The sequence below is a fragment of the Pygocentrus nattereri genome, chromosome 15 (genome assembly GCF_015220715.1).
Source record: "Pygocentrus nattereri isolate fPygNat1 chromosome 15, fPygNat1.pri, whole genome shotgun sequence".
Classification (NCBI taxonomy): domain Eukaryota; kingdom Metazoa; phylum Chordata; class Actinopteri; order Characiformes; family Serrasalmidae; genus Pygocentrus; species Pygocentrus nattereri.
The window spans coordinates 28,345,486-28,371,383 of record NC_051225.1 but is presented as its reverse complement, the minus strand read 5'-3'; the positions used below and the strand labels follow the sequence as shown (position 1 = coordinate 28,371,383).

At 40.0% G+C, this 25,898-nt stretch overlaps 2 protein-coding genes across 7 annotated transcripts in view; both read left to right on the top strand.

The window, feature by feature from the left end:
• mafgb (v-maf avian musculoaponeurotic fibrosarcoma oncogene homolog Gb) overlaps positions 1 to 11,140 on the top strand; it is a 33,836-nt gene extending 22,696 nt beyond the window's left edge. For 3 of the 4 annotated variants that reach the window (XM_017724781.2, XM_037545046.1, XM_037545048.1), the window contains exons 2-3: positions 4,869 to 4,935; positions 6,239 to 11,140. In XM_017724781.2, coding sequence (XP_017580270.1) covers positions 4,900 to 4,935; positions 6,239 to 6,718 — 516 coding nt within the window. In that variant the 5' untranslated portion in view covers positions 4,869 to 4,899 and the 3' untranslated portion in view covers positions 6,719 to 11,140. Of the gene's footprint in view, positions 1 to 14; positions 48 to 4,868; positions 4,936 to 6,238 lie in introns of those variants that run through there. The other variant, XM_037545047.1, reaches the window with a different exon arrangement.
• Positions 11,141 to 15,009: 3,869 nt separating this feature from the next.
• On the top strand, positions 15,010 to 25,878 carry si:ch73-100l22.3 (centriolar coiled-coil protein of 110 kDa). Of its 3 annotated transcripts, XM_017724785.2 has the most exons (11): positions 15,010 to 15,223; positions 15,472 to 15,560; positions 17,691 to 17,807; positions 17,901 to 20,046; positions 21,044 to 21,138; positions 22,709 to 22,900; positions 23,452 to 23,568; positions 23,826 to 23,924; positions 24,605 to 24,721; positions 24,974 to 25,050; positions 25,432 to 25,878. In XM_017724785.2, the coding sequence occupies exons 2-11, from the start codon at positions 15,531 to 15,533 to the stop codon at positions 25,550 to 25,552; spliced, it is 3,111 nt and encodes a 1,036-aa protein (XP_017580274.1). In that variant the 5' UTR covers positions 15,010 to 15,223; positions 15,472 to 15,530; the 3' UTR covers positions 25,553 to 25,878. The 3 variants fall into 3 exon arrangements, with proteins under 3 accessions (XP_017580274.1, XP_017580273.1, XP_017580272.1); XM_017724784.2 differs by lacking the exons at positions 15,010 to 15,223; positions 15,472 to 15,560 and adding an exon at positions 16,327 to 17,199 and having other exon boundaries at positions 21,047 to 21,138; XM_017724783.2 differs by lacking the exons at positions 15,010 to 15,223; positions 15,472 to 15,560 and adding an exon at positions 16,329 to 17,199.
• Positions 25,879 to 25,898: the final 20 nt, after the last annotated feature.

Sequence of the window (25,898 nt, the reverse complement as noted above, 5' to 3'; positions counted from 1 at the left end):
GGGAAATAAGACGATGGCTGATAGAGACAAAGCCGCTCCCCCCTCAGGTTGGAGTGCGTTAATCCGCTCTTTTGTGTAGCGACACCTCTTCACAGTAACGCTGGAGTTGCAGGAATGAAGGAGAGACGTCTGTGTGTGTGAACTTACGTGTGTGTGTGTTGCTCCTTACATGCTGTCCTTGCACTCCAGTCATAAATTTGAGTGATTTTCACTCAGCTGTCTTTGTTGTGGAGCATGTTATTAGAAAGGAACAGTTACAGTTTTAATGATAAGCTCAGGGGTAAACACCCAGTGATAATCATTCAGCTTTAAACTATAATCATCCTTTTGTGTTGTTTGTTAGTGTTAGCATGTTTCCTGGTTTTTTGCAGGTTAGCATGTTGAGTTTGTTAATATTGTATGTAAATAAATAGTGTGTTGAATTTATTTGTTGTGTATTTTTTAGTTTGTTAGCATTTTTAGGGTTAGCATGTTGGGTAGTGTCTTAGTGTTGGCGCGTCGTTGGGTAGTGCTTTAGTGTTGGTGTGTTGTTGGGTAGTGTTTTAGTGTTGGCGCGTCGTTGGGTAGTGTTTTAGTGTTGGCGTGTCGTTGGGTAGTGTCTTAGTGTCTGTGTGTCGTTGGGTAGTGTTTTAGTGTTGGTGTGTCGTTGGGTAGTGTCTTAGTGTTGGCGCGTCGTTGGGTAGTGTTTTAGTGTTGGTGTGTTGTTGGGTAGTGTTTTAGTGTTGGTGTGTTGTTGGGTAGTGTTTTAGTGTTGGTGTGTTGTTGGGTAGTGTTTTAGTGTTGGTGTGTCGTTGGGTAGTGTTTTAGTGTTGGTGTGTTGTTGGGTAGTGTTTTAGTGTTGGTGTGTTGTTGGGTAGTGTTTTAGTGTTGGTGTGTTGTTGGGTAGTGTTTTAGTGTTGGTGTGTTGTTGGGTAGTGTTTTAGTGTTGGCACGTCGTTGGGTAGTGTTATGGTGTTGGCGTGTCGTTGGGTAGTGTCTTAGTGTCTGTGTGTCGTTGGGTAGTGTTTTAGTGTTGGTGTGTCGTTGGGTAGTGTCTTAGTGTTGGCGCGTCGTTGGGTAGTGTCTTTGGGTAGTGTTCTATTGTTGGTGTGTTGTTGGGTAGTGTCTTAGTGTTAGCATGTTGTGCTGTGTTTCTTGCTCTGCGATGGACTGGTGCCCTGTTCAGGGTGCATCCTGCCTTCCACCCAATGACAGGTGGGATAGGTTCCAGCTCCCCACCGTGACTCAGAAGGATAAGCGGTTTAGATGATGTCAGCATGTTAGCAATTTCAGTGTTTATTTTAGTGTTTAGCAAGTTGTTCGTGTTTTATTGACTATGTTTATAGTTCTGTTCAGTTCTGTGTTAGCGTATTTTATGTTATTATGTTTATATTATAAAATGTTATTTTGTTAATATTGAGTATGTTGTGTTTATTAGTATTTTTAGTATGAGTATGTTGTGTTTGTTAGTGTTTATACTGTTGGTGTGTTGCTGGAGTACGCTGGTGTTGTGCTACTTGTGGAAACGGAGACAGACAGGTTAATCAGTTTAATCCTGAGCCTGTGGCGCAGCCCACTGCTCCATTCAGAGAGATTTCAGCCACAACCTGGGCAGGATAACACATATATATATATATATATATATATATACACACACACACACACACACACACACACACACACACACACACACACACACATACACATACATACATACAAAACTGTATGTCTCTCTCCCTCTCTCTCTCTCTCTCTCTCTCTGTCTTTCTGTCTTTCTGGGTCTGTTGGGATTAGTAGGTTTCTCAGTAGTTGGAGCAGTAGTTGTCTGCATTGATTCCTTTTGATCTGGCGTTAGGAATAGGTGCAGGATTGGTGGCAGGGCTGTAGGTAGCTTAAAGCTACTCACTCTCTTCTAGGAGGGAGTTTCTCCAGAGCTTCTGCCAGGAAATAACTCCCTCCAACACACACACACACACACACACACACACAGGCTCTTAATCTCTTAATATGTGCTGAGTGTGTTTACAATTGTGAGGAAGGTCAGCGCTGTCTGACTTCACTCATGTCCTTCCATTGAATGACTTTAAATAAATTAGAAATTTATTTTTTGTGAAATTTAAATGTAATGAAGGGAAACACATACTAGGTGAAATGGTGAAACACAGTCCTGTGCAAAAATTAAGTTTTTTTGTTTATATATATTTTTTATTGAAAATGGGCATTAATTCATTACATCAAATGCATGTTATTTGTTTTTATATATATATATATATATATATATATATATATATATATATATATATATATATAGACACTAAATACTGGAAAATCTGATATTATGTATCCTTCATTATGGCTTCATTTTGGGGAAGCATGCTTTCAATGTTTAAATAAAATCTGCAGGAATATTTATTCCATACCTCTAAAGTTCAGTCTAAGAGGTTGGTTGCATTTTCTGTTTCTTAAAGTCTGAATAAATCCCAAACATGCATAGTCTTGCATGGTCCTGTTTTCTCTCATCTTTTAGAATTTTTAACTCCAGTTTTAGAAACACCTGTTTTGTTTTTCAGTTATGTTGCATTTTATCAATAGAATATTTAATCTGTATATATTGAATATCAGAAAAACCTCCTGAGAAGAATTAATAATGTCTACTCAATGGTTGTTCTGGCTGGAAATTAAACAAACAAAAGGTCTCTGACTTTTACACAGTACTGTGGTTTAAAAAGTGTCATTTTTAATCAGTGTTGTAAACTGCATCGTTTAGACCGTGGAAAGTTCCACTGATGATGATGATGTACTTAAAAAAGATGAACAGAAGACAGAGCTGACTTACTTAAGATAGAAGCCAATGCACCTGCCCATTGACCTCTATTATAAATATGCTGAGTCAACATGTTTTGTGTGCTCATTTTATAAAGTTACTATTATGAGCTACATATAAACAGTACTTGTGTTCAGTGCAGTACAGATTACATTAAAAGACAGTTCCCTTTAAAATGGCATAGCTTGGGAAGGCATCAGAGTGACGGCCGCGTTCTCCCTGCCCTTTGCCCTCTTCTGCTGTCTGTGGGGTTTGTGATTTGTGAAACTCTGTAAAAACTCTCTGTGGGCCGCTCGCTCTGATGTTGGGCTAGATGAAGGATGTTTTGGAATTTGCCGAATCATCCTCGCTCTGTCCCATGATGGCCGCCGGCCAGCAGGAACAATGACTGCCCTTCATCGGACCACCCCTCCGCTCCAGGGGTGTCATCCCTGAGCTCGCGTCAATGGGGTCCATTGTAGATCTGTGTACACGTGTGTGTGAGAGGGGGGCAGACTGATCTCATCTTGTTTACAGTTTTCCTTTCCTCATCTTGCAAGAAAGTTGACTATCTCTTATAATTGGATTTCAGAGGGGGAGCTTTGTTCATGTCGCTCTAGCTGCTGCTATGTTGACAGTGGCTTAGCAGTCATAACTGTTAAGTCAGCTGTCACCGTTAGACTGGATTACATTTGGCAGTGGCCATGTGTTTGTCCATTGATTTGCATTTTAGCACTTTTCATTAGAGCGTTGTGAGGAAAAATAAAGCCCTTTCGTATGTGGATTTCATATTAAACTAATGTAAGCACAATAGAAATATAGCAGCAATATAACCTGCCAGATTTAACTTGGAAGTCACTGTCATTACTAGTGATGATAAAAGTGAGATTTCTTACCTGTAGTTTGTGAAACAAGAGTAGAGATACGGTCTAAATAATAAATTCGAAACTAGGAGTCTTTCCACTTTTGTGTTCTTAAATAGAAGAGATTGAATTTACGGTCCTGTGTGTCTTCATTTGCGGAAAATACATTTTTCTGCATAATGAAACCATTCCATCATTTTTCTGAATAAAGACCATTTTTCTGGTTTTCGTTTTTGAGAGGAACCAGACATGTGAAGTGTTTAATGCCCCAAAAAGCTACCTCACTGGAGGATATTGCATGGAATGTTTACAAATATGTTGCCTAATTCCTGACATTATTTTATGATGGTTTTGAGATGATTTGGGGTAAATCAAAGGTTTTTAAAGATATTCATTGTGGAGATGTACATGCATATATAGTACCCAAAGAAATATTATTTTACCCCTATTGACATTACTACTAAAACATGTATACTGACCATTTTGGACAGCAAATAAAATTTCAATTTGCATTGAAGACATTCCAGCCCCTGGTTCTTGTCACCAGCGCCATCTTAAAGACTGAATTATGTTTTTTAAAAGTCTGTGAATTCCCCTCTAATACAGTCTGATCTTCATTTGCAACATGAAGCTCTGTGAATGGGCAGTTTGACAGTGGAATAAAATGAACGTTATTTTAAAAAAATCTGTCATACTTTATCTCTTAAATATCAGATGACCATCCCATTTTCCCTTTGCTAACTGACTGAGCACATTCTAATTAGTCACCATATCTTCCTGGCAATCCCCTGGACTGTTGCCCATGCCACTACTTCCTACTGGGCCGTTTTGCTCCTCCCCTATGAGTTCTTTATCAGCCTATCGGCAACCAGCATCTTGCTCGCAAAAAAGGTGTTCTAGAACCACTAGAACCACAGAGGAAGTTGGAGACAGGAAGCTGGGGGTTAAGTGTTGGCACTTTCACTAGTCCAGGTTTCTTGTCAGAGAAAGGTACTCAGTTGATGGCACATGCGGCAGGAGGAATTAAAACTTTATAGTGTATTTTCTTCTTTAACGCTTGCTGTTTATTTTTAAAAGTGAATTGTTCTGAGCCTTCCTTACTGGGTATAGAGTTTTTAATCAAATCCCACCGAACATGTAGTCTTTGATCATAGAGGCTCTTTGTTTTGGCCTACCTTGAATTTTCAAGTGTTTTTAACTGCTTCTGCTTTTTTGCCTTCTAGATCTGTGTGGTTTGGAAGCGGCTCTCGTGGCATGACGACCACTAACAAGGGAAACAAAGCCTTGAAGGTCTGTCACCTTTTCTCTTCTACTTTTCGTTTCTCCTTGAGCACCACCCTGCTGTTCACTAGTTTCAGTTTAAGTAGATTTGAAAAGGTTCATTTAAGGGAAACCTGGCTTTGCCTTTTTTTGAAATGTGATTTTCATGTACTGTTTACGTATTGAATTTTTAAAAACATAGTTTCATATAGGTTTATATAGTTTATGTATGAAAGCTATGCTGCAAAAACAGCCTGATTTGAATTCATCATGGTTGTGATGTCACAACCATGACATGCCTGCCCAGTCAGCCTTCTGTGGTTTGCATATTTACATACAGTGAAGGGAAATAAGCATACATACATGTTCGCTTTTGATATTTAATATACTTTCAGATATTATATATATATTATATTATAATATACTTTCCCTTAGAATCCACTTCTTTTGTGTCAGTAAATCACATTTTCTCAAAGTGTAAAGTTCGTAGAACCACAAGTGGTCATCCTCAGACAAAATTTCTTTCAGTGAAAGATGGATAAGTGAACACTCACAGTGAAGTATGAAGGTGGGAGTGTCATGATATGGGTCTGCTACTCTGGAAATGGCACTGGGACATTGAAGGAAACATAAAGGGAGAAATATTGCAGGAGATATTAGAGGAGAAATTAATTTTTATTTTCAAAAGCCAAAAAAGGGAGAAGTTGTTTCAAGAATACGTCTCCAAACATGCAGCCAAAAGACTGAAAAGGGGGTAAATGTGCTTCCATGACCCAGACCATCTCCTGACTTTGATCCCATTGAAAATTTATGGATTTTGAAACTGGGTCCAACAGTGGGACCCTGGTAATGTTGGGGAATTGAAGACAGTTTGCCAAGAAGAATGGGGCAAAATTGAACCACAATGCTGCAGAGAGCTAAAAACTTCTCAAAAGCTGTAATTGCTCACAGCAGCTTTGCAACAAAGTACCGATGTTATTCATTTCTTACCCTATCTTTGCTTATTCTTATGATTACATACTTTTTTGTTCATATTTATAGGTACAGTTCATTTGTGTATATTTGACATGGATATATGCAGTGAAGGTATATCTACTAACAAACAGTAGTTTGATTCTATTGCATAAAATGGGGGGAAAAATGAAAATGAAAAATTAGGTGCAAAAAAATTAATTATGGCTGTTTTTAATATTGAAACTTCACATACAATGTGTGTAAGTGGTCTTCACGAGGAAAAAATACAATAAAACTGTAGAATATTACTTCTTTTTTTATCCATGTTTAAACCATTTACTTTGTTTTCTTTATTTCTTCCTCTCTCCCGTTTCCTCAGGTGAAGCGGGAGCCGGGCGAGAATGGCACGAGCCTCACGGACGATGAACTGGTATCCATGTCGGTGCGGGAGCTGAACCAGCACCTGCGTGGCCTGTCAAAGGAGCAGATCTTACAGCTGAAGCAGCGGCGGCGTACACTGAAGAACCGTGGCTATGCCGCCAGCTGCCGCGTCAAGCGCGTCACTCAGAAGGAGGAGCTGGAGCGACAGAAGGCTGAGCTGCAGCAGGAGGTGGAGAAGCTGGCTTCGGAGAACGCTAGCATGAAGGTAGAGCTGGACGCCCTGCGCTCCAAGTATGAGGCGCTACAGAGCTTTGCCAGGACTGTGGCCCGAGGGCCCGTGGCACCAGTAAGCAACGCAGCAGTGCCCGTCTCCGCCCGTGGCCCGCTGGCCTCCGTCATAGGGCCCCTCGTACCAGGAAAGGTGGGGGCCACCAGCGTCATCACGATAGTCAAGTCCAAAACGGACGCGAGGTCTTAGTACAGGCCAGGATTGGGAGAGCACAAGAGGTTTGGTCAGTGCATCACAATTTAGGCACACCTCATTACGGTCAAAAGGTCAAAATTGATACAAATATCACCCAACCAGATGGGAGATAGAAGTGAAGGGCATCCAAAACAGGTTGTCCTCCCCTCATCCTAAAAATAGCATCCACTGATGTGGTCGGTCCAACCTCTTTTCTGTACGCCGTTGCAAAAAGGAAGAGCCCACATCAAGAACGCTTCAATTAAACACCTGGGCTTCCAAAAACGTCTCCAAATTAAGAGAAAATTTTCAAAAAGATGCAGCAAATCTGTTTTAGTGGATGTCCATAGTGACTGCAGTGAGCGCTGTGTTTATATAGTGTTCTGTTTTTGTACTATTGTTTAGGGCCCAATGTTAATGGTATTTTCTGTGTTTTGTTTTTATGACGATTTGTGATTTTTATGCAACGTTTTGAAGTTTGTTGTGTTTCCGATATGCTGTATTTTTGCTGTTTTCCGTCCTTTTTCGTATTTCAGAGGAGTTAGTCGCAAAACACTGATTGAAAAGTCTAGACTTTTCATACTGTTCCTTCCTCCACCTCGTGCTTGTAAAGCATCTGAACTGAACTATGGACAAGGAATGAAAAGAATGGCTATTTTTCATGAGAAATACTTTAAAAATGAGTCAGAACTTGTTCAGGAGACCAGTATCTGTGCTGATGCAGCATCACCTTCCCCTCTTTATACTGATCTTTAGTCACAAAATTAGATCTTGCATCAGGTCTGAGATGGATGTCCTGAACATGCTCTGCTATATACTTCAGCTCAAGGTTTTGCGCAAAAGATGGCGTCCATTTATTTGTGCCTAATGTTGTGCACTGACCAGCCACTGCAGAAAAGGGAGACGAGGAGAGTGAGCTGATGTTGTTCGTATGGTAGCTATCAGGATAACTGAGACCAGTTTATGTGATTGGGTAGTCCTTTTTTCAGGAGAAATAAAAAAAGGATTTGTTTCTTTTTGTAAAAGTTTATTGGCAAGGCAATAAGATATTTATGTTGTGAGAAGCTAAACTGATTGTCTTTCCTTCATGGAGCTAGTGAATATTTGTCATGTGTTTTACATAGTCTTATGCTAGTAAAACTACTATTTGTGTTATTTTGAATACAAAGTATTAATTTTTGCTGATTGCTAGGTTAGTACGTTTCCCCTGTCTTTGCCTTTCAGTAGCTCCAGAGACGGATTTTGTCCCTCTTTCATTTGTCCCCTTTAACAAAGTGGATAAAGGTTGCTCTTAGATTAGAAAAAAAGGAAAAAAAAACACTTCTCTATTTGAAATAGGGACTGTCTGGTTGCATAAACCGGTGAACTCTCACAAGCTTTACCATAAATCTGTCGCTGTGACGTTGCGTAACGTATTCTAAGAATCTTTGTCTATATGGTGGAGTCTTGAATTTTATATAAAAACCACACACATAGAATATCTTGCATTATTTATAAAACATTTAAAAAAAGAATCTAAAGTTGTTTGATATCTCTTTTTTGCAATTGTACCAAAAGTGGCTTAACTATTGAAGTTGATAGCTTTTTCTAGTGACTAGGCGCGTAAAACTGTGGACTAGCGCGTGTGGTGTGATGTGTAAGTGATAAGGTGATGGTACTGTTCACTATTTTTTGGATGTGACGCTCTTCTGTTCTTATTTTGGCCAAACCAAGGTGATGGAACCACGTTACCCACAATCCTGTAGTCCGCCCCTCCCTCCCCCAATGCAGTTGTTTTGGCAAATAGCATTTAATAGATTTTAGAGGTCGCTTAGGCTATGTTCACATTACAGGCCTTTTTGCTCATTGTGTGTCATGACCATCAAACAAACTCACTGACAGCACAAGCCTTCATCACAGTGATAATTTGCTCTGAACCACCTTTAGCTGTTCATTATTAGAATGAGACAAAGGTGAAGAAACGGTCAGACGCATTGCTTTTGCAGCATTTACTGACACTAACTTCAGGTTCAGCACTACTGCCATGTTAATGCACAGTGAGGATGCGTGTGCTGTGGGGGGGGGGAACACATGAATTCTGATCTGACCGTTCTCGTCCAGGTCACATGACCTCAAATCAGATATGTGTCCCATCTAAGACTTACGTGTAAAGGGGTTCCCATCTGATTGAAAAAAATCAGATCTGTGTCACATTTAAGGAATGGTTTGCCGATAAATCCAGTAGTTGCCCTAGTTGTAGTCAATCAAGGCATGTTTGGTGTCCAAATAAGTTTAGTGCTGAAGCCACAAGGCTAGTATAGCTAACATTAGAAGTCAGTAGTCACCCAAATCTTTTCATAAGTCCATCCCCAAAGCTTTTGTTACTTTGTTTGTTATTTACAAATTGAAACGACAGAAATGACTAAAGTGGCGGCCCCTGCATGGTGTTTTGTTAATTTTCATATTTCACAGTAAGTTATACTGTGTCCTACGCCACATTGAAAAATACAGCTAAAAGATGAATCCGTATTATAAGTTGCAATTGAAAGAATGTATTTTTAATGAAGGCTGTAGTTTTGATTATAGCCTGTATTAAGCTGTTTGTTTTCTGAAGGTTTGAGTTTTAATCTAATAATAGAGATTGTGAGCTGCCTGTTAGTTAGACCAGTCAGAACCAATTGAAGTTGTGTGTACTGTGTACCATACAACTACATCTGACTAGAAGTCTGTTGTTCTTGGCCCAGAAAAAGCAGATCTGGACCCTACATTATAAAAAATGCAATTTAAATTTCAGTCTTAATATTGGTGAGGAAAAATCAATCCCCACATCATTCAGTCCTGAAGAGTCTGTACAAACTTAATGAAGACCTGGATGCTTTTTGAGTTGGTTGAGAGGTTTTAGGGATGTATTTATAGCTTTAAATTTGGGTAACTATTGACTTCTGGTGTTTGCAACATTAGCACGTAAGCTACAAGGCTAAAGTAAAGAAGCAAAAAAAACAAACATGTCTTGGCTGATTAACTACAGCTGGGCTACGTGGACAACTGTTTGAATTAGATTTTTCACTAAGCCATTCCTTTTAGGAAAGATAATGGGATTTGTGCCACTTTGGTAATGTGAACATAGCTTTACAAACACACTCTGCTTCTCCCCAGAATTGGCCTTTGGGGGTCAGTTAGTTCAAAAGCTGTATTCGCTTAATGAGCAATAGGTAGTAAATGAACTGAATGCTCTTAATCATAGCTCTTCCTTGTCTAAGGCATTTTGGAGTGGCCCTTGGTGGTTTAAACTCTACATCAAGGCTTAAAGGCTGCTGAGTAGCAGCGGTGAGTGCTTTTGTACTCTAATGCCAAAGGGACTGGACACAGTTTCCTTGACATCAGCAAGACTGGGTCTTTGTGCCCCATTTAGCAACAACTATTCTTACTAGATTTCTATTCTACTCCTCTTATAGAAAATAAGCAAAGCTAATAAAGACAAATTCTCAGGAAAGTGGAACTACAGCAAGGGTTTGTGGGATACGATTAGGAACCTACCGTCTCATCACCTCTGTTTGATAAAGTCCTTTTTTTTGTGATGTGTGATTTTTATATTTTGGTGTAAAATGTTTCTATGGTAGATTATATTTAATGTATTATGTTGTGCTTTTTTTTCCTTTGGTTATTTGTCATTTTCTTTAAATGCCAGGGAAGTGACACTGCACTGATATCAACGTACAAAACAAAACAAAAGCAATGTGCTCTCTTTGCTCCTGTTGTCTTTCAAAAGGAGCCTTCTGCTTTATACTTGTGCTAAAGGATGCCAGCAGAAGGTTCTGTGTTGGAGTGCTGAGTGCCTCCCTGGGTCTGCCACTGAATACTCTTTGAACCGCAGGTTGAGGGAGCGCTACAAAAGTATTATGTAGCGGATATCGGAAAGAAATACCTTAAACGATTTGGTGGAAGGTCATGCCTTTTAGACTATGCTAAGAAAATGCTATACAAGCACTGTACGCAGTAGTGGTACTGAAATCTTTTTTTTTTTTTTTTTTTTTTTGTGTTTTCATGTCATAAAGACGTTAAACTGTTTAACGGTAAACCACCCTGATTCGCTCAATTAGGCCTTAAAAAGCCTCACACCAGCCAAAATAATAGTTTTTTCAGCCCTAACCAGCTCAAACTATACATTTACATTTTGAAATACTGTCTTCAGCGTTTGGATTCTTGGCCAAGCCAGCTCCAGCCTTGAGGGCCACAGTCTAGCACAGTTTCAGTGCCCTAACACAGCCGATTCACCTCATGAAGGGCTTCATAATTAGCAGATGAACTGAACTGGGTGTGTTACATTTTGAAACGTGTGCAGTGGCTCTGCAGACTTGGGTTAAACGTGTGCAGTGGCTCTGCAGACTTGGGTTAAACGTGTGCAGTGGCTCTGCAGACTTGGGTTAAACGTGTGCAGTGGCTCTGCAGACTTGGGTTAACCCCCCCCCCCCCCCCCCCCCCCCCCCAAAAAAAAAATTGAGGACTGTCTGATAGAAATGTCTCCCATCTTCTACTATTGGACAGCCTTAACTTTGGACTGAAGTTATATGGCTAACTGCTTTGTGAAATACACCCATGTTGTAGCAGGCACTGTAAGCAGAGCTGAGTGACAATCCAAACAGAACCACACAGCTACTGTCCTTAAATCTACAATCAGAAATGTTTTTTGTTTGTTTGTTTTTTTTTTGCATATCCATTGGGCAATATGATCATAACCTGAATTAAGATCTACTAACAGTTTCTGTTAAACGTGAGTAAAGCTAGAAACATGGCAACTTGAAACAGCCCCAAAAGGATGCTATCGCTAAATGCACTGACTGTAACTTTAATACACAGAAACTCTGTTTGAATGACTTTGGCTATATTATGGAAGTGTTTTCTTAACATTGATTTCTCGCAGTAACAGCCAGGTCAGGCTTTGTTTGCATTGAAATGGAAGTCAGCATATACTGTTGTGGGTGGGTGGGTGGGGGGAGATACTATCAGGCCTTATACATTTTGAGCTCCTCTCAAAGCTGCACTTATCTGGCATTTAGGTTTGGACACATATTGTAGGTATATTTATATGGACTTTTTTTAATCAATGTAAATCAAGAAAGTGAACTTCCTCTGACTGGTTAATCTGTGAAATTGTTCTGTAATGGAGTCTTTTTGGTCCATTTTGGCGTTGCTTTCGTAACCAATGGTAGCGTTCTCCTATTGGCTGTGGCAGTTCCGTGGCGTTGTCCGACATAATGTGAGCAGTGTGTTTTAAGGGTTAAAAATAATTCTACTAGCTTACTTAGTGAACAGTGGCGTGCTCCTCGTTGAAGTGCTTGTGTTCCAGGTAGCGCCACCACGCCTAACTATTAACACTCCTCCTCTTCCTTTCTTCATCTTCTCTTCCCAGTGTGGGAGAGGACGAGTGGCTTGGCTTGTTCACGTACGTCATTGTTGTCGTCGTCTTGGTGTAGAAGTGAACGTATGAATTATATGCAAATTTAGCGTGCAGTAGGGAGGGCCCATGGTAGAATATATATTTTTTTATCTTTATTTTGTTCTTGCAGTTCAGTTACCACAAATATTTTCCATTCAGATTTTCTGCATTAGTCTCTTTTCACTGAAGATTTCACAAAAGAGAGAAAATGTCTCATCTAATATACATTTGAAAGTGCAACAATCATTAACATTTACCTCAACAGTTGAGTTTTCAGGAGCTATATCATATGTTCATACAATTTCCTACTGCTTTTTATAGAAATTACATTTATGATAGTGCTTTGTCCCAGTAACCAGAGGCAATAGTAATCAAAGGGGAATTCCACTGATTGTTCAAAATTTCTGCATAATTTAGTGCTTGAGATTTGAAGTCATTCAAAGCGGTTTTGTGATTTCTTTGAACTCATTTTATTGCATTTTATTTACTTTCCAAATTGACCAGTGAATCTTCACGAGTTGTTGATCAAGATAAAATAGTGATAAATCTAAAAAAAAAATCTTTGGGTAACTGTTTTGCCTTGTGTATTCAAAAAATCTCAAAACTGTCATAAAATAATGTCTTGTGTATCAGGCAGCATGTGTGTAATCGTTTCATGTAGTCTTTCTGTGAGGGAGCTCTTTCAAATATCTGGTTCCTGTCACCAGCACTCACTCTGTGAGTTTCTCTAAAAGCCACCTTGAATGACACTGTACACATCTTAATGACTTGATTATGCAGAAAAATCATTGGAAATCCCCTTTAAAAGCAAAGTGAGACAATCCTGGGAACAGCAGGCAGAACTGGCTCGAATATAATGGTGACAACAACCACCAGCTTGTATTTGGATGACCCCCAGCCAAGCCATGGCCTGCTCTTTGTCAGCATATCAATAGGAAGCAATGGGCTGAGCAAGTGTAGTCTAGTCTCAAGTGTCCAGTTCTGTTGCTGGGCACACCATAGGCATTACCCTAAAAATGCAAGACTTTGCCCTACTTCTTCCAGAGTGTGACTATTCGTGTGGTAACCATGCTGTGCTACACTAATACGTTGTATTGAATGACTTCTATTCGTTCTTGCCTCGCTGATAGCCCAGATGTGTTTCTGGTCTGCCACGATCCCCATAGAGTTTTACTTTAGGGCTCCTGGGACAAGCATTAAGAGGTTTCATTTCTGAGCAAAGACAAATGAGTCTGAAACCTTCAAAGAGGCTTTGCATTCGCGTCTCTCGTTAAGGTTTAACCAAGAAACCCAGTCTCCCCCCCCCCCCCCCCCCCCTCAACTTCTGACTGCCACGCTTGTTTTCAGACATTTAAATGATTAACTTCTTATCACACTGCTATTGCAACTGTTAACGTCTTTGCTGTTGCTGTTTTGGATGTGCTTATCATGCCACATGACTTTTCTTCCAGTTTCATGGCTTGTAAATCAATACAACAAGGATCCTTACGTATTATTTTATTTTTTTTTTTCTGTATTTTCTTTATTTTTTTATTTTTGTATCTTTTGCATTGATGGCACTGTTGTGCTTCTTTTGGCTTGTCAGCTTTCTAATAGACATGCATAAGTTCAATGCAAGATCAGTTTGTATGCAGCATTTGGGAGAACTAACTTTGTATGTTTCATAGACCAATGTTTGTTTGTTTTTCTTTTTTTTTCTCCCCCTTCACTTGAACCACATTGTCCATATCTACCGGTAAGCTGAAGACTGCAAAAGACTAACCTGATTATAGATCATAGGAGCAATGTTTCGATGTTGTCCCAAAGTATACAGTGAGAAATTTCAAGCTATAAAATTGTGAGTTTATGACCATGGAAAGTAACACTTTTTTGTCTATATAAAAAAGAATCTGTTCTTTTTTTTCTGTATGGGGTGTAATAAATTCTATCACAGTACTTTGTATGGGAAATATACATACAGTAAAAGTCCATTTAATTGTAAGTATTTATCAACTAAGTTATTGTACTTTTTGCAATTTGTAGATAAGTAATATAATGTATTGGTATATAACAATGAAATTAACTGTATCAGTCAGTCTGGGGCGTCTTTTAATTTATTGATGTATATACTGTATGTTTGTTGATATACAGCTTACTTTATTTTGTATATGACCAATAAATACATTTTGAAAAACACAGTGGTGGTCAGGCTGTTGCTTTGGCGGTGTTGGGCTGAGTCTTTGTCTCTGTGCCTTGTTTCTGTCATTGTGTGACCTAATTTGTCAAACACTAAGAATCTAGTGAATCGATTCCCTTTTTTTTATAGTTGTTATTTTTCCGTTCCGTTCAGCCACGTTTTATTTTATTTTCTAAGGAACCTATAAAAAGCCTAGAGATGTAGCAGAGGATGACCTAGTTGGAACAACCTCTCGGCGGACGTATTTTTGGCCTGACATTAGTAAAACATGACACAGTCAGCGGGGATTGGCTGGGCGCGCGCTCGCTGCTTCACGGGGACGCGCACGCGGCTCTGCGCGCTCCCGGCTCCTCGGGGACGCGATGCTCGCTATTCATCCACTGACGGACCTGCTGTCCTCGCGGAGCTGCAGCGTGAGTGAATGAGGTGGACATTTATTACTCGGTCAGATAACGACCTTGCTGTTCGGATGAGACGCATTTCTGGCACTTCAACAGGATTTACAGCGTCTTTGTGCTCAACTTGGAGACCCCGGGACTCACTCACACACACACACACACACAACTGTATGTCTGTCTCTCTCTCTCTCTCTCTCTCTCTCTCTCTCTCTCTCTCTCTCACTCACACACACACACACACACACACACACACACACACACACACACACTCTCTCTCACACACACACTTGCTCTCTGACACACACTCACACCTGCACACACTCACACACGCACTCTCTCACTCTCTCTCACACACAAACACACACTGTAGATATAAATAAGTGCATGTATAGATTGAAATACAGCATGGAAGTGGTGGTAATATCCTTCTATCCCTTCTATTTTCCTCCAGATTTGTTTTTTTCCAGTGTTATTCCAGATTACAGCAGGGAAATGTGGTGGGTCCATCTACAGAAAAAAGAGAAAACAAGGCATGAGGCAATCCAAATATATTTATAATATACAATATATAAACTTCCATTATATAAACAGCATGAACATAGACAACAGGGACAATAAGAGAAGCATAACATCTAAAAAAGATGAACAGTAAGAGGACCATGAAAACAAGATGGAGAGATTCATTAAGAAATAAACTACAAATAGTTCATATGAAGTGTAATCAGCTAATTCTTAAAGTATTTTGTAAAGAGGTATGTTTTAACTCCTGCTTTGAAAGGTGAGGCTTCTACAGGCAGAAGATGTTGGAGATGTGATCAGGTGCACCATGTAGTGCAGATGGATTTCAGGGCTGAAGGTCTGTTTACAGTAGGTGATTTTTATTGTCAGTCTAGTAGTAATAGCTTACATTCTAATGCACATAATATAATAATACACCTCTAAAAGATCTGCTCCTTAAAGTGTTCTTTAGTAAAGATAAAGGTTCTATTTAGCACTATGAGGTCTATATAGAAAAATGTCATGCTTAAATGGGTCTTCGACTGATGGAGAATGTGTTGTATATGGTTCTATACAGAACCTTTTCAGAAATGGTTCTAAATGGTATTATATTACACCATTTAAAAATACGGCTGTTCAAGGGTTCTTTAGTAAAGGAAATGATTCTATTAGGAACCATAAGCTGTATATAAAACGAATTGATGCTTAAATGGTTCTTTGCACAGTGCAAAAGTTTCTTAGGTTGATGGAGAATGTGTTGCATATTGTTCTGTATAGAAAACGGTTCTATAGCACCAAAAAGGGTTCTTCTATTGTTGCAAGCTTGACATAGTAACAATAGAAGAACCCTTTTTTGGTGCTATAGAACCCTTTTCTATACAGAGCAATATGCAACACATTCTCCATCAACCTAAGAAACTTTTGCACTGTGCAAAGAACCATTTAAGTATCAATTCGTTTTATATGCGAATGTGGCTAATACGTTTTTTTTGTTAGGAACTACGTTACGCTGGCAGAACCTTTTGTTCTCCTACAGAACGCTTGGGGTCTTTCAGTACTGTAGGCGGCACTGTTCGCTGAAATACATACATACGGCACCGTATGTTTGTTGTAAAACCCGTAACGGAGCTGCTCTGTGGAGTTGTACTTTATTTCTGTTCAGTCAGCTCTGTGGAAAGAACTCCAGAATGGCTGAGCCCACAGTGTAAGCGACAGTCTTACTGTCTTCTTTAAATGGCAAGTCTCATAATTTCGTTAAGCGACCTCATGCTGTCTATGTAATAGCATCTCATATGCAATCCAGAGACGGATGTTTTGCCGAAATCCATAACGGTTCTTCCAAACAACCCAAGATGACAGTTGAAGCGGCTAAAGCGTAAACATTCAGTCTGTAGTCGTTAGCCAAGAAAAAAAATAAGTCTTTCTCTGTTTACTAATTTATTCATTTATACTTCACAATTACTTAAATGAAATTGACGTGTTTTTATTCTTAAAAAGTTTTACTTAAGTTGAAAAATATTTGCAGTTTGGCCGTTTTTTTATCGCTTTAGCTAACGCTAGTTAGATGTAGCTACTCTGCTAAATTAGTTGAAGCGGGCTTCAAACAGAAGAACAAACGAAGGAAGTTTAAAGCAGACTTTTGGTTTGGAAAATATAATATTACTCATGTGACTTTGTGGAATTCTGTGGATATTTTAGCTACACGACTAGCTGGTGAGCTAAGAGACGTGCAACTAAGTTTACCTTCCATCCGTTAGCAGTTCAGTTGGATGTGAGGAGGTTGCCAGGCAGTCGTTTGTTTTGCCGTGTTTCAGCTCAGGCGTTTTATGACTTTCAAGTAAGCAGTCCGAGCTATTGCCATTCCTCCAGTATGGAGAACTATGAGGAATTCATTCAAAGGCAAGTGAGGCAAATAAGGACTAATGACAGTGAAGAGTCTGAACAAGCCATCTTCAGCCAGCGGTCATCAAATATAAGATTTTACGGTTTGCCTATTCTGCCTCCTTTGGTAAGGGTTGCTTGGTATTTCTTCATATTCTCTGAAGTCATGCTGCTGATCAGTGTTGATAAAACGGATAACGTCGTTATATTTCCCAAATATGTCACAGTATCAGCTTGCATTAATAAGTTTAATGAACTCATGCTTATTGTTACTCTGTACTGTTACTTGCAAACCTGACAACTTCGTTTGATTGTAGTGTTTTGTTGTTTTCTTTGTAGTTCTTCAAATTTTTTAACTATTTTTATGGATTTTTAACATTTGCTTTTTCAAAAAAATCTGAAGCATCCTGTAAATGAAAAAAATCCTGTTGTGTGTAAAGTGGACAAAATAGAAGCCACTTGGCAACAAGGCCTTTACTATATTATGGCTAGTATGTCGTGATATCATGAATCATTATTAGTCATATATATTTCCAAAAATACTAAAGTTGAAAGGTAATATTGCAGATATATCACCACTTTTACCTTGAGTGAATGCAATTGTTCTTTGGTTTTCAGCTGAGTAAGTACCAGAAAGAAGAAATGCAAAGGCTAAGAGAAGAAGCTGCTTGTTTGATGAGTAAGAGGAAAAATTCTAGAGTGTCTTATATACAGACCATTCTCGACACCGTTCAGGTAATATATAAAACACGTCAGGTTGTCTACTTAACTACTGCGTTATCTTATGAGTTCAATTGATTCATAATATTTTTTTTTTCTCTGTTTTAGTTACGAAAAGCTCCAACATTTGACCAATTTGAAGATGAGACAGAAACTGCTATTACTAGAGCTATTACTTGCAATCCTGGAAGTAGAAATGAGTGTGGTGAAACCATACAAACCCACTGGACTTCATCCACCTGCTCAGTTTTCCCATCTACTCAGCAGACACCTGGTGAGAAGGGGCAAATTGCTCTTGGTCACCCTCTGACATCTACAGTTTGTGATGGTCATACAGTCTTAAATCTTAGACCTTTGGAAGGAGAAGATTCATTAGAGAACAGCCACACAACTGTTCTGTTTGAAGGATGTCCTTTGGTCGGACACAAGCCAGAGCCAGCTGTTGAGATGAACACAGATTGTGGATTTGACACACATTTACTGTCCCAGTCACGTAAACACCCTCAAACAGATGTAAGCCACCAGGGCCTGTCATCTGGTTATGTGACCATTGAAACGTCAGATGTCAGCTCTAGTTGGATTGAGGGAGTAGGAATAGGCACTGAAGGAAGATGTTCAGATTTTGGTGGTCTTTTTTTAAACTCTTCAAACTCCACTAACAAAGCTATTGACATCATCAGCCATGCACCAGTAGATGGAGAGGTCCTAGAGGAGGAATTTACAGTCTCTAACCAAGCTCACCCTGATGATATAATAGAGCCAGTAAACCCATCAGTGGAGGCAGATCCAGCTGAAGGGCCTTACCGCATGAGCCTTCAGAACCTTCTGAAGAAATCACAAGAGCATCGGCAACGTCAGCGGATGTTACGCAATCAGGCAAAGGCTTTGAAAGTCAGTGAAGCTGAGCATGCAGATCAGCACAGCCTTTCTGACAAGGAGAATGAGGAGTTTTTTCCTGGGGACATTGGGAAAAGTGATCCGAGGAGAATCAGGGAGAAGAGGAGTAACCAGGGAAAGAATCAGTTGCCTGAGTTAACGGTACCCAGCCTTGAAAACCAGTCACAAACTCGGAGGGCAGATAAAGAAGGTATAGAGCCCTGTGAGCTGGCCAGCCATGATGAAAACATAGATGCTAATAAATTTGAAGTTTCAGTTGGTTATCGCCTTAATAATACTTCCGCCTCAAACAATGCAGGTAGTATTACTGAAAAAGCATCATCATCTCTCTCAAGACATCCAGAAATGACTACAAGTCCCACTCGGTCCACATCAGCAGCAGCTTCACCCTTAGCAAAGTCCCTTTATCAGTCCAAGGGTAAGAAAACAGGCACTGCGCTGCCAAGGCCATGCCAAACAGCAGGTAAAAAATTTAAGAACGTGCCTACCCCGAAGTTCTGCTTAAGCCCAGTTCGCAGTAAAAAAGGCAGTGCTATGTCTGGTTCATTCAGGAAGCCTCTGGTAAAGACACCTATTTGTGTGGATGATGAAGCAGGACTAGATCCCTGTAGCCAAAGCAAAAAGGCTGTGAGCATGCTTTCAGGGACCGAGGGAGATTTGCCTGTTTGTAGGAGCACAGCTCAGGCCGAACAGATCGCTCAGCTGGAGCTCAACTTATCGAGCCTTAAAGTCCTGATCTCAGACCTAGAATCCACATTGTCGAAGTCACAGGCAAATTTTGATCCCACAGAGGCAACCACAGTTTACAACAGCCCCCAGCAGACCATGCCTGCAGACAATGAAAGCATCATCTTGCCAGCTGTTGATGTGAAGTCTCCATGTGTGGTTACCTTTAGCCAGACCGCACAGCAGGCAGCTGTTGCTAAAGAATACAGGACATGTCCAGGGAATAGACAGCTTGAGCCGTCGCACTGTGTCACCTCCTTGATGCAGAAAATGAGGGTGCCAGAGGCATTCCGTGCCATCAGTGACTCAAAGCGGCTCTCTCATAGAACCGCTGTCCTCTCAGATGCCAGTAACCAGCCTGAAGAGAAGAAGAATGCCTCAGGCGAGAAAAAGAAAGGATTTGAAGGCATAGAAAACTCCTTGAATGGGTCATCCCTTAATCGCTCATATGATGTGGATACCCCCTCCAGACTCTGGTCCCAGCCTGGGCCCAAAGGGTTCCAGCTGACTCCTGAGCTGGGAGAGCAAGAGGGGGTGTCCCGTGCCAAACGGAGACTGCTCATGAACACTGTGGAGATCGTGTCAAGACAGCAGGGGGATGAAGGACGACCTCAGTCCAGCACACCTAAAGGTGAGTGAAGCTAAGTTGAGATATGCCTGCTCATTAAATTGGCGGTAAATGGGAAAATGTAATTGATCTGATATTGAAATTAAAATGATAAAATTTACAGCGAATTCCTGTTTTTAGCTCAGTCTTACATTTATAGATGTTCTAATGTGATGTTGACTGTAGCAAAGGGTGTCTGCTAAATGAGAATTTGCTGATATGGATATGATTTCAATATTATTCATTCCTAATATTTACATAAAATAATATAAAAGGTTATCAAAATATTTTCATGTCTGATTTTTGATAGTCAGGGTTTTAGCTTTCCAAGGTTTTGAACTATTCTATTCTCACTGCACCCCATAGATCTGAATTGGATTTAAAAGAAAAAAAGTAAAATGATCAGTTACTGGTTGTAGTATGAGCCTGGAAGTTCCAGGGCTGTTCAAAGTAGAGATGGCACAATACTGCTTTCTTTTCCAGTACTGATATTGAAACCTTGAGTATATAATATAAACATATAAAAATACCGATCTGATGTTCTTTCTTTAAAAATGACTGTGCTTTAAAATGAGCAAATTTTAATTGAAGCTTAAGATGATCATCTAAAAGTTGTCTGTCAAGCTCAAAGTATTCAAACACTCTACTGCCCCACAGGGGTTTAAAAATGAGAAAAAATCAGGAAAAGCTCTCGAGCCCTGTAATAGCTTTCTTAATAATGCACTGGCCTCCTTTAAAGCACACTGCAAAAGCAAACGAGACATATTTTGTCAAGTTGGGGTTATGATCCATTTAAAATGATAAGTCTTGATAAATACCCTCTCTGTAATGATAATGACCAGATAATAGTCTTGTCTCACTCATAATGCCTGTTAAGTGCGCTGAGAAGCAGTGCCTCTGTGTAGCATAATGATTTTGCTTTAAGTGCTTCTGCAGCGATTAGTTAGTTGATCTGCCATGATTAGACTGAACCATAATTAAACAGAACCCACTCATGATGTGCTTATACTTCATATGCCAGCAGCGTCACAGTGGCCTGAGCTGAAGCAGGAGCACGAAGCACAGGTCAAAGCTCTGTTGGAGGAGCAGCGCAGGCAACAGCAGGAGCTGCTGCAGGTGAGAAATGCAAAATAAATGCCATTTTCCTCCTGTACGTTTGTAAATGGGAATTGTGCAGCAGATCTTAGTTATTTAGGATAGTAAGGACATGCAGGAGTATTACCTCGGTCAAAACAGCTTTGCTTGGTTTCTTTTTTCTTTTGTTTCAAAATGCTAGTGTAGGGAAATAAAGCTGAAGTGTTTTAGTACACTAGCCTGACTTACTGAACATATACACTACTGTTCTAAAGTTTGAAATTATTTGTCATTTTAATTATTATTATTCAGTAGAAACTTGTGCAGTGAAAGACTGAACTGTTGTAGACTAGGCACCAAGTTAAATCTACCCAGCTTTCTCAATTGTTGTGGTGATGTGTTCATCAGACACAGCAGTGCTGCTGGACGTTTTCAACACTGTGTTCAATCACTGTCCACTGTAATCCTACCTTGTTGGTCCACCTTGTAAATGTGAAGTCGGAGGCAGTAGCTAATCTGTTGCACAGTTTGTGTTGGTCATTCTCTAGTCCTTCATCAGTGGTCATAGGACGCTGCCCACAGGACGCTGTTGACTGGATTGAAAACTGATTCCAAACATTCGAAGTACATATTGTAATGTTCCACTGTTTCAGTCTGAGCCACAGATCAGTCTGTGTAAACCTGTGCAGCGCGTACAGCAAAAAAGTGCAAGTCATTGCTTGACCTACAATTTCTGAAAGTTTTACAACTTCAATTATATTTTTTGGTTTTACTTTAATGCCCTGTAAAAAAGCTTTTCTGACAAGCAGTCCCAGATATCACATCAACCTTTGTTCCCCTTGGACTCTATTGGGTGCATGGCAATCCTCCAACTTCCTTCTGCTTGAGTGGAACAGTATCTGACAATATGGCTGTGTAAAAACTCTTAAAATTCAGTCTGAACAGCCCAAAGAGCTTTGAGTTAAAGTTTAATACCATCTCTAGGATACGCTATCTAGATCTGTGCTGGTATAATCCAAGGACACCCTTGTTGCCAGCTGTTTCTCCGTTTCTCCTTCAGCGTGCTCTGTAGGTTGTGTCCTTGTGCCATTAATTACACACTGTAATTTATGCATCGAACAGGTCTTTAATGAACACAGGCTGCTTTTATAATGGGCCCTGGCAAGCCCCCCTCTTTTCTCTTCGTTTCTCTGTCTCTCTCTCTATGTGGGCGTGTCAGGCCAGAGAGGAGAAAGCCCAGCCATGTTGTGGGAATTGACACAGAAAATGAGCACATCATTTTGTTTAATTCATGAGTGTCTGAGCTTAAGTGCCTGATCCCTCGGTGTCCTGTTGCTCATGTTGGTCTTTTTCTTTGACTCTCTTTGGTGGATGCGGCTGGTTATGCCATCCCTGTTCCCCCATTACCTTTTTGCTCATGTCTAATTTACTGTCCTTCAATGACCCCATTCCCTCCCAATTCATTCGCCTATTTTCTCCCATTGCCCTCTCTCTCCTTACTCTCTCTACATGTCCACTCTCCTCTATCTCATCATCCATTATCTCTCTTTCAACTTGTATCCATCTATTCATCCATTCTCTCTCTCTCTCTCTACCTCTCTCTCTCCCTCAGTCGCTGGCAACAAGATACCAGTTCCTCCGGAGTGTGTCCTTCCCATGTCCCGGCAAAGGCTCACGTCTGGAGGACATGGCAACCTCCCCCCCACCCTCCTCTGTCTACATGGGTCTGGGCTCCTCCTCACAGCCCTCCGAGCTCACACTGGCTGAGCTAAGCGTTCTCTCAGATTCCTTCCACATTTCACAGGTACCCATATCCCCTTGCTAGTATTACCTCCAACTTAGAACTACACCACACCACAGTGTATATGCAGTATATATTCAACCAAAAACAGCATTGTAGCGCATAGTAGGGGTGGGCAATGGGATTGTTAGTGTTATGATAAATTACATCACAGTATGCTTATTTTCAGTCATCATTGATTGGTTTCTGCTTTTTATACTATTATTTTAATTTGTCCATTTCATTTTGTTTGATTTTACCCCTTTTCTTTTTTACATTTGTGTTTATTTTTTCAAACATTTTCACAAAATGGTATAATTTTCATAGCCTCTTTTAAATGTAATGTACATTTTAATAGCCTCTTTTGCTGGTGCAAATTGTCCATTTTAACCTTGCATACATCAGAAAATCTAAATATTCATGCATATTGTATGTCATAAAAATTTATTTTTTAATGTATTTTTTTCATATGGCCCACTTTAAGGCCACATTTGTTGAAATCCAAGTTATCCTGATCTACATTGCTATGATCCTCATTTCTCTTCTCTCCTGGTTGTCTCGCCTTCTGCTGTTAGTCTTGCAGTGGTCTTTCAGTCTGTCTTCGCCCCCTAGTGGCAGCAGCAGTAAAAGGCTACCTGACCCGCAGGCTGCTCCGTACAGAGCGAGTGGCTCAGCTCATCAGAACTATCAAGGTGACTGTGTCTACTGCCACACATGATACTGCTTGCAATCAATCTTTTTTTAATCTGCTTGTGTCTGTAGTAGATGTAAAGGATTTAAAGGATAAAGTACACAGCAATTTGGAAAAAGCTTATGTGGAAATATTGCTGGTCAGTAAGCATAGCTTTTTAAGCCAGCACCAAACTATGCCATTTTTCATGTGTGCACCACACCAGTTTATGCCAGTATTAAGACTGTGATTTGTTGGTCTTCACTGTTGTACTCACAGGACACCCAGCTGTTCCTCAAGGACTTTCAGTCTCAGACACCAGGAAGAGAGTACAGCAGCAGACAGGACAGAGTTCTACAGGAGAGAGTCACACTACAAGTAAACCCTCTAATATGCTCAAACTCTGAGAGAATACACTGTTATATTGCTGCTCATTGTGATTGTGATATGTAGTAAAGTATATCGCTGTTGTCGGAAGAAAACCTTGTATGTCCATTTTTGTCATATATCTCATTTTTGACCATCTCAGAGTGCCTGTTGACATTTATTTTTTTTTCATGAAGAATGAACCAAAAGAAACGTCCCAAAATGGCGTGAAAACAATGTCTGGTTCCATTGACTTACATTAAAAGTATAGTACATTTTTTCCTTCTGTAAAGTTATCATTTTGGAGATGTGAGGTTTTGTTCCGACAACAGCGATTTATCTAAAACACACTGGAGACGTTTTCGTGTGACATGGTTAAAAAGTGGCTTGCAATGTTTTTAACATAATGTTTCTTGGATCTTACAAAGTTTATCCTAACCTCCACAGAACACCTTTGATAGGTCAAGGTGCTCAAAGAACACATTTGCATAGTGCAGATGTCTTCGATATCAGTATTGTGAAAACTGCTATCTTAACAGTTAAGACAATGTTACTAAACTGCTGTTTCAAGATCAGTTTGTGTCTTTTGCCATCCCTGCATTAGCATGTCAGTCAGTTTTTACCGGTTTGTTTGAAGTTTTGTAGTTTGACTTTACAATATCTGTTCTTCACATCTCTCTCGTGTGTTACAGCTGCGGTCAGCACGCTATGAGCTCCACGACCTGTTCTTTAGCCTGTGTCCTGCGGACCGGATGCAGCTGATTAGCTGGGATAGAGAACTGGCCAGAGAGAGAGAGCTCAAACAAAAGGTAATGAAAGCATCATGACTCCAGCCTTTAAACAGGCAGTGGTGTTATTCTCTTTCATATAAAGGTTTCACCTGATCACTGGACTTGTTCATTTGTGTGTTTAATGTATTGACTGAACACATTGAATTGTCTAAGGACAAATGAATGTATATTCAGCTTTTAAAAATTAGTGAATCTTTTCTTTAAGGACTGGAAATGCATTGCACTGTGTGAGGTTATGGAGTAAGTAAGTTGACGGGCTTCCTTTTGCAGAATAAGGAGCCTCAGACTGGAGGGAAAAACTCTATTTCTGCTGCCACTAGGAAAGCTCTGGAGAGGAAGAGGACAATGTGAGTGATTTCTGTTGTCTGCCTTTTCCTTTGTATATTGTATTCCAGTTGCAATAGGACAGGGGTGTCAAACTTTGGTCCTGAAGAGTCCAGCACAGTTTAGTAATTCTACTGCTCCACCAAGAAAGGTTTCAACACACTTCTCATCAGTTAGGAGCTACTAAGTATTTACAAACAGGAAGCAAGATGACTAATTTGGGGTCACTTTGGGCTTGTAGTCCAGTAGGTGCATACAATGAAAAAAATTACTTGTTAATTATAGTTATATGGAATTTAAACATTAACTAAAATTTCATGATCCAGTACTTGATTAACTTGTCACATCATCTTAATGTGTCCAGCCCCTTTGTTTGATTTATTTGCTGGTGTCACTGCTGTCAGGTTGCAGAAGAAAGCAGCTGAAAGGACCAAGTTGACGTTGGGTGCAGAGAACGGCTGGACCTTTGTGCCAAACCCACGCAGGGCTCCAAAGAAGGCCATTCCTTTACACCGTCCCAGATGAAGAGCTCAGGCCTCCTGAGGGGCTCATCTGGCTGTACCCAAGACAGCAGTCAGTCAGTCTACTGCACATATACGTTGACGCCAGCAGAGTATCTTGGTAGTGCATCACCACCTTCCTGTCATTGTTTTGTTTACAGTGTTGTGTCAAAATTTGGAAATGTTTTTCTACTAATTTATCTTAAGATCACTGTGAGATGTAAAAGCTTGCAACCAAAAGCTCAGAAATGACATTATCCAAAGTCTTTCTAAGCTATATCACCTTGTCTTGTTATTTCTTAACTTATTTTGTACCTGTATCTTTCTAATAAAGCAATGTTTTGCAACTTGGTGAATCCTTTGCTATGCTA